Genomic DNA, 8,969 nt, shown 5'->3' with positions numbered 1-8,969 from the left:
CCGCCTGCCGGCGATCGTCATTTCCACGATTAATACGCGAGTAACGCGAGTAACGATGGGACCGATGCAAACAAGATGCAATACGCGTTTCTCGTATTCTAACAATTCGATTCGAACAAGTGTATGGAAAATCCATGCAAAGTCGCAGACGACAGTTATCGTAACACTTGTGATTCAAGCTAAGAAAGTTGTAGCATAACGATCGATATGTTAGTTTGAATGATTTTCATCGTGAATAAACATTATAAATGATTACGATCTGTTTGGTTACCAATGGTAACCATTCAACCATTATCCATGACGGATATGTATTCTTTTTCAGTTACCTACGATCATTACCGACCACGGAACAGTTTACTGGTTACGTACAGGATAAAATTAATTTTTTTAATATCGAATTACCCTTTAATTAGTTATCGTACTCTACAACTAAAAGAGGGAAGAAACGGTGTAAACTTTTCCAGCTATTAGAAATCGAAAGATCGAAAGACAATTTTCGAGAGTCATGGACGATGGTTACTAGTAACCAGAGAATGTCAGTATCGCGGATAATGGTTGTTCGTAATTTTTTATATGCCGATTTTACCCGGTATGATTGTGCCCCAAGATGTATGAACATAACCTTTTGCTTACGGCCAAGAAAGTTAAAAAAACCGAGAAGCTAAAAAGTTAAGCTCTTTTGCCCAAAAATTCCGCAGTTTCGATGATGAAATACTCGATCGTGTTGCGATCGTGTTCAGCATTTAGCACGGCTTACAGTTAGGTTATTTAGAAAAGCATAAATAAAGTAAATTATCGTTTTGCCAAGTAACAAAGATTTGTATTAGAATACTGAATACATTACCAAAAGCCATTACACAAATCGAAGTTACAAAAAGAATTTGGTAATGTTAGAAAGATAGTTTATTATAGCGTTGTGAAGCATTTCAGTTTCTTTAAATTTGATAAAATTGCGGGGCCTAAATGGGACAAAAGATAGTAACGAAGAAACTATTGAATAACTTGTGAAGTTTTTTTTTACAATTAAAATGCCTATTCGGTAGTGTAAATTGAATAGAATCCAATAATGTAAATCGATTAAGAAGAAATTACAAATAAAATGTGTGTGGCGTTATCGCGACTTTGGTCCTTAATGGATTAATAGAGCTATTAAATAGATATTGACATTTTCGTATAAGTATCGAAGACGTATCGATTCTTCTTGATGGCTGCGTCTTTGATACAATTCGATACAAGATCGAAACTTGTAAAATGGCACCCAGCGATAAATAGATGGCATATATCTATGCAATTATAAGAGATTTTAAAGTGTAAAAATGTCCAGAAGGATATGCATGTAATTAGAATAATCGTGTAAAATTTGAATTTGATAAATATCGATGAGGTATCAGTCCCAACGTTATTCGTAAGTTTTATTTTCACATACCGTTCTTTTTCATTAAAATCACGATCAGCTGACGTTTATTTTACAGAAGCGCGGGAGCGTTCGCTCAACATACATATATATATATATATATATAGATATATAGATATGTATGTGTATATGTATGTATGTATGCAGCGCCCCCCCCCCCCGTATATCTCTCTCTCTCTCTTTGTCTCTCTTTTAACCACACTTGTTATACATGAATAGCGATATTCCAATCTTTTGTTTTCGAAATCTGCTCTATAATCTTGTTATAATTTTTAGCTATTACTATTGGAGTTATAAAGTTGAATAGTTGGATAATATAAATATTACCATCTATAGATTTTACTACTGGTATTATAATTTTTAGCTGTATTATTATTAATATTACAAATGTTACTATTTGTAGATATATTACTATTTGCGTTATAATTTTGCTGTAATTTATAGTGGACTTTTCGTAGGCATTATCATTAAATTGGGTAGTTTATGCGATAGAAAATAATTTAGAAATTGAGAATTGATTAGCGTTATAAGTAAGCTGCGAAAAATATAACTATGAAATTGAAACTTGCATAAAAAGTTGTTTATCTATTAAGTATCATAAAGGATACAGTACTTTGGATATTTTATACATTTCTGCATATTATGTGCATTCAAATCAAATCGCATCTAATCCAATTGTATCCAATCTATCAAGTACGCAATCTGTACTAACACGTAAAAATATCACCATTACATTCACATATTGTCATTATATGTCACACTTATATATCGCATTTTATCGACCGACGTTCCACAAAGTTGGCACTTCGTTTTGGCTACATTTGAAACCGCGACAAAGCACATGAATTTCATTTGACACAACCGCACGGTGCGTTAATGCCACCCATACTGTATGCTAATGTAGATATCGTGTCGAAACCCTCGGACGAGACATTGCATTAGCGTCGGCTCTACGTCGAAAGTTAGCTGTAAATATACAAATACACGTTATTTCAACGTAAATAAACCTTCGGACAAATATAAATGACGTACATAATAATTATTCCGAGATATCGTTATCAGAGAAAAAAGAAGTTGGATACATAATTCATATTGGTAATATCGTGGAAATTTACAATAATTTGTGTACACATACACACGCACGCACACACGCACACGCGCCATACGCACACACACACACACACACATATACTTTTTTAAATATCTTTAAAATTACATATACTTTTTTACGGGTTATAAATATCTTATTTAGATCGGATCGATTTTATTAGAATTTGAGATCGAATGATTAGTTCGGTTTGTCCGATGTTTGTAATGGTACACTTTATTGGGAACAAATTTTGTAGGCTACACCAGTGCCCACGTCCGTTGCGGCGCGGCGGTACTGTGTACTTCCTCTCATTTTTCTCTGCCTTAACGAAATATGAAATTCATATTTCGAATCGTTATTCTTTGCTTTTGCTCTGGAATTAAACGGTCAATTTTTTCCAGAAACTTGATTCTTAATTTAAAATTTTGAAACGTTATCTTTAGTTTATGAAAATTTACGTGAATTTCTTAATCGACATATTTTATTACAAATGTACAAATTATAAGATAAATTGGAAATTAAGAGTTTAGGAATACTGAAATTGGCAATTTTTGTTTATCTTAAAGTTAAGTTTGTATTATATCGTAGTATTTTAGATACTGCTCCTTGTATAATTTCAAGATAGACTTTGAAATACCTCGTCATATTATAAATATTACTTTAGGATGCTGTGATATTGTATGCGATACTTGCGATCCTTCTTTTACGATTAATTTAACTTTGAGAATACACCATCGATCTATCGTCGACATCTACAACAACAAAATATGTATGTAAAAGACATTAGTCGAAATTGAAAATACGTATATCTTTATCCAGTTATACTAAAAACGTTAAAATACATAAGTCACAAAAGATACAAAAAGATGTTTATCTATATAAATACTGTTAATGTAATACGTACGAATATTCGTAGAATTTAATACATTCTCCTATATAGGGATATAATATATATATATTGTATATTTTTTATTTTACAAAGGAGATATAAGGCAGAAAGTTTATAAATATGAACATATAATATATGCATGTGAACATGCAGATAATGATAATACTAGCTCGAATTACTACTGCGTATTGAGAGACGTTATCTCTTGTGTCAATGCTAGTAGAGTGTACATCGGCTGAATTAAATTACAAACGGCAAAACATAGTATGAGATACAATCAGAGCAGCAAACTAAAATTATATCGGCAATTTGAATTTGATAATATTGTAACATAGTATATTATATATTATCATAATTCGATAATCACATAAATTTTCTAATTAATACTATATTATAAATTAATATATAAAAGTTTTAGATACATTATGTGCTATTCGTAATATAGTGCTTTCGGTATGGTAGGTATTTCTACGCTAGCGTTGACGGACGTCCCTTGGCAGACGAATATAAATTTTACACGATTTATAACCCATTAGTTTTTCTCTTTTATTGTGTAGGTTAAGCTATATCATAGGAATGTGATCGCCACTAGGGGACCGCCTATGGCAGAATTTACTCCACAATTATTTAATATTCATAAGGTACGTGTAATAAAAGTTTTTTGCAAATATCTCGGACGTTAAAGCCGACCGGCGGTAACATGTACATTAATAAGTTTTTCAGAATGCTCATCTTGACAGGATACATCATTTCTGATTAACCTGGAGATTAGATTTGCATCAGGTCAGGTTAGAGTTTTTTCTGGGTGATTGTGCAGCGGAGGGAGGGATTCACACTACTTTATCAAAATATAAGATGATTTCACCAGAAACTTTTCTCGATAACAACTTTCTGATTACTTTTTAAACGGCGATCCCCGACGAAACTCGGGACGATAATCTTGACAACATATTAAGAAATTATCGAAATCAGAGATGCCTCTCTTTTTCTGAATATTTACCCAAAGCTTTTAGCGAAATATTAATATCATGTTATTGACTGATGCACTAATTATTTGACTATCCAGGATGAAAAACAAATTGATATTGCTAGTGTATGTATATATTGTTACATTTAAATAAATTGTAAATAAGTCAAGTAAATTCATTGAAAATGATATTATTAATTTGCGTACATCCAAAACTTGTACGAATTCATTTTCGATATGACGTGAAATATGTGTATACGACATAGGATGAAAATATGGAATACGGTAAAGTATAGCGCATTTTAAAAATTGTATAATTTATTTTGCCAAATTGTACACAATTGTATTCATGTGTTTGAAATATTCTCGAATTTGAAATCTTTTCGATCGATTCTTTTTTCTTTCGTTGAATCATTGACTTTTAACGATGTCTATTTTATTCATCTATTTTCATTAATTCAGATTAAATTTATAGAAATATAATAAACAATTTCCATGTGCATTACACAACATTAAAGTTTAATTTTTCAGCAGTGTGTGTGTATATTAATAATAATGTATATGTGTTTTTATAATTTTACTTATTCGTATGTATATGTATGCTATGTTTTCGAAGCAATTGGAATGCATTTGACTCTGTTGGTATTTGGAAAAGCGTCGTTGCGCGCTCTATACATTATTTTATAACAGTCTGCAGCTCAGTTGATAACGAATAAACGTCAAACATTTAACCTGACGCGGACCCAGCGGTTCGTTAATAAATAACGTTTTTTAATCTACAGTAGTACTTTAAAAAATGAACAACATTGAAATCGAAGACTTTTATCATCATGATTTTACGACAGCTTCTGAATGGGAAATGTTTATCGCGAGATTGGAAGAAATTATGCACGAATGGAAATTACCAAATACAAAAATTGGTCCTTGTTTAAAATCTGGAAACTTTGTCAACTGTGCATGGGAAGAAAATTTCGAAAAGCTTCATTTTGCTGGTTTGTTCATATATAAAATTACTTTATCAAGATTAAAATAAGTAATGTTCAATGTACGTATACTTTCTTTTCGTTTAACCGATGCAACCAGATGCTTTTACGTTATTGCAGATGCGGAATTTACATTGAAGCACTACAAGTTAAAATTAGACGATGAAAATACAGATAATCTTTTGGAGGAAAGCGAAGAAGAAAAAGTACAATGTCACAAGGATGCGTTAAATGCATCAAATGATTTTGCTAGAATCGATGGGAATCACTTGGAAATAGCTTGCTATTATGGTATTAGAGAATTTCTTGTTTTACAGTCCACTAAAAGAGATTCCGTGATGGATGAGACCAAGATTAGGATTTTACTTAGTTCTCTAGCAATTGCAGCGACCAATGCTAATTGGTAATTAGAAAAGCTGTTTTCTTGGGATTATGTGACGCGTGTATTTCAAGAGTGACGTAATTCAAAATAATTCAATTCTGCACGTTACAAAATGATCAAATGATCAAAATGGTCATTGTTCCTTAGAGTCTGTTCTTTTTGCCAATGTTACGATATGTTCAATCAATAACTGCTTTATACGCTTCCAAATAGTTTCTCGCTTTTCTTGAAAAACTTATTCAAGCCGTGTCACTTTTGTAATACAGGTATACTCTGTTTAACATGGTAGTTAGGTTCCCAAAAAAATGCCATGTCATGCGTAACCGTGTTATACGAAACAAAGAATTAATGCAAAAATGGCGGTTAGGTTCCAATAGTTAACGAAAGTATATATATTTTTACTATAAGTTTACTACAACAATCAATAATTAATTTAAAGTATTGTATGTTAATTTTATTTACGTTAGTTTAATTTTCGAACCGTGTTAGACTGAAACCGTGTTGTAAGAATATCACGCCATGCCAGGGATATCTGTACACATTTGCAATATATTAACACATTATAATGAAAAACAAGAATTGCCATTGTATATGGATTGGTCGTTGTGTACAGAAACCAAAAATTATCTGTTGTAACTTGTGTGTGGATTTTTATATAAATTCGTATTTCGATGAATACAAGAAAGGAGATGGGACCTAGATAGGTATTTACTGCATCTTCTGAATATTGTAACGAATGTAATCAGACGAAAGTAAGTAGGCAAAAATTGGATGCCGTCGAAGGAAACATGGTTTGATTTTGTTAACTTTCTTAGCAGATGGATGTCGCACGGAGGTCAACTACATTTCCATAAATGTAATCATATATTTGCTAATGGATTAGTTGATACATTTTGTTATTCTACGCAAAAAGAAGTATAAAGTTATTTATGCCAGGAAACTATTAGTCTAGGGAATGTTCATTATTTTCATTATCCTATTTTTCATTCTACAAATTTTTCAGTAAAACCACGCATGAAGCGGTATGGTCAAATCCATTTCAAATTCTCTGTCATTTTATAAAAAGAAACGCGCCCAATGTCATTCGATAGATGAAATAGAAATTATTGAAATGTTTCTTGAATTAATGATTTTTTGTTATAAATAGCCTAATATTTTTCGTATGGAATAATAAGTCGCACCGACTAATCCATTGTGAAACTAATAATATCGAATCATATTGTCTTCAATGTCATGTCGAATCCATTTATCACGATCACCACATGCACTTTTTATTCGTTCTGTACATTTCGAATTACAAAGAGTAGCTTTGATCTTTTTTCCCCCAATTCTGCTTATGTGTCGCTATTTAAATAAAATGTTTCTAAGTTTAACGATATACTTATTTTTAGTGATATACCTACGTTAGTACAAGTCCAGGAACCATGGCAGAAAATGTATCTTGGAACTAGCATTGGGAAAGGAATTTGCACTCACTTCGATATGGTGCACTTGAAAAAAGTTCCTTCGCACTGCAAATACCTAACCGGTACGAATACAGTTCTTAAAACAAAAGTATAAAAGTAATTGTATCGGTTATGCAATTGTGCAATTGGAACTATATTTATCTTTAGTATACCTATGGGTAATAGTTTGTTTGTACATGTTATTTTCAGGCCTACTTGCGTTATTTAAACAGAAAGTTGGAGAAGGTTGTGGAACAAGGCTCGACCCAGTGATGATATCTGTAAGGTTTTCGTATTTATTGAAAGACTGGACCAATAGTACGTGGACTCAAGAACCGCCAGATTTTGATTTCATGCAAGGTGAAACATTGGGTGTAGCTGAACTTGGAAAACTTCCATTTGGAGCAACGTATGATCCGATTGCGTAAGATTTTTATGTTATATACAGAAAAGTAACTAAGATAATTAACTTTGCGAGATGAAGAATTTGTTTGATCGAATCGTTGCAGAGAACTTCATTTGTACACTACGTGGCCTGAAATGTCGGAGAACGTCGTAGTTGATAGCGAAGGTTTTACAGATTTAGAACCACAGTCTGCCCCTGAATGGTCTGTGCAAGTAAAGATGGATTCTTCACCAGCCTGTTTACTCGGAGAATACCTAACTGATTTTTTATATCAATGTAATAATCAAAAAACTATAGTGGAGTTGCTGGGAGATGCTGTAACTTATTCTCAACAAGAAGATCAAGCATTGAGTTCAGTTTTTAACATATTAACGGAATCTAAGATACCAACAATTTCAACGGTAGTTAGTAAAGCAACCACGAAGAAGAATAAAAACGTAGAAGGGCCAATACCGGAAGAAATATTATTGTCAATACTCTATTTTCTTTTCCCTGACGCGGAAGAAAACACTGTAAGTCATTTTTCTTTTGATACGATAATTTTAAGATAACCGATCAGATTTTTCCGGTGCTAAAGCATTTTTTAAATTGACTATTTACAATCAAATATTTACGATCAAATCAGTCGGTACAATAAAGTTGTAGATTCAGTTTTATAATTCTTAGGAAAGATCGACTTGTTTGAAAAATTGTAGCGTTTGTAACGTTTGATTACAATCTGTTAAGTTATCTTTTAGCCTTTCTTTATCTCGTTTACTCTTAACGTAGTATATAATACCGATATTAATGTAATATAATCATTTCCTTCGCTTCATGAAATCTTACAAAGATACGTTACTTTATTTCGCGTTAGGCGATCATGAGCGAACCTCGCTGAAGTTTTGTGATCGTTAACCCTAAAACTGTCGCGTTTTGATTATTTGTTGTAAAAGCAGGTATAGTTGCCGTAAAGTAATAGAATGAATTAATATTATAGAAAACTCCGTACAGTGACTTAACCACGTGTAACATAGACGAAGATCAGTGGAAAGGTGTAAAAACATGTGCAATGGACAGCTTAGTGTGGCGTCTCGCAATCGTAGCAGCACATTGTACGCATTATCTCGGTGGAGCGACAGCCTTGGCACAATTATGGTACGAGTTTGTACAAGAAATCAGATTTCGATGGGAAAGGAACATTCTTATATCTGGGTAAGTACCGCACGTTTTATCGATCAAAATTGCACCGTAAAAAATAAAATACGTGGATCCTTATCGTAAAGGGAAATTGTGAACTGGCAGTTTTATGCAATGTGATAAAATGGAGAAATGAGAAATTATATCGCCGTTTCCGTTAATCTATTAATATTTAGAATTTATTAGTACGCATTAATTTTACAAAATATATCAGAGT

General features: G+C 32.4%; 1 protein-coding gene across 2 annotated transcripts in view; it reads left to right on the top strand.

Annotated features, from left to right (window-relative positions):
• Positions 1–5,049: 5,049 nt before the first annotated feature.
• The window catches only part of LOC100740764 (rab3 GTPase-activating protein catalytic subunit), a 33,070-nt gene continuing 29,150 nt past the window's right edge, over positions 5,050–8,969 (top strand). The window contains exons 1-6 of one of the 2 annotated variants that reach the window (XM_003485598.4): positions 5,050–5,352; positions 5,464–5,746; positions 7,117–7,253; positions 7,381–7,594; positions 7,680–8,088; positions 8,553–8,767. In XM_003485598.4, coding sequence (XP_003485646.1) covers positions 5,157–5,352; positions 5,464–5,746; positions 7,117–7,253; positions 7,381–7,594; positions 7,680–8,088; positions 8,553–8,767 — 1,454 coding nt within the window. In that variant the 5' untranslated portion in view covers positions 5,050–5,156. The remainder of the gene's footprint in view (positions 5,353–5,463; positions 5,747–7,116; positions 7,254–7,380; positions 7,595–7,679; positions 8,089–8,552; positions 8,768–8,969) is intronic. The other variant, XM_012394069.3, reaches the window with a different exon arrangement.

This window comes from Bombus impatiens, unplaced genomic scaffold (assembly GCF_000188095.3).
Source record: "Bombus impatiens unplaced genomic scaffold, BIMP_2.2 scf_0064, whole genome shotgun sequence".
NCBI classification, from domain to species: domain Eukaryota; kingdom Metazoa; phylum Arthropoda; class Insecta; order Hymenoptera; family Apidae; genus Bombus; species Bombus impatiens.
This window is presented reverse-complemented; position numbering and strand designations above follow the sequence as displayed.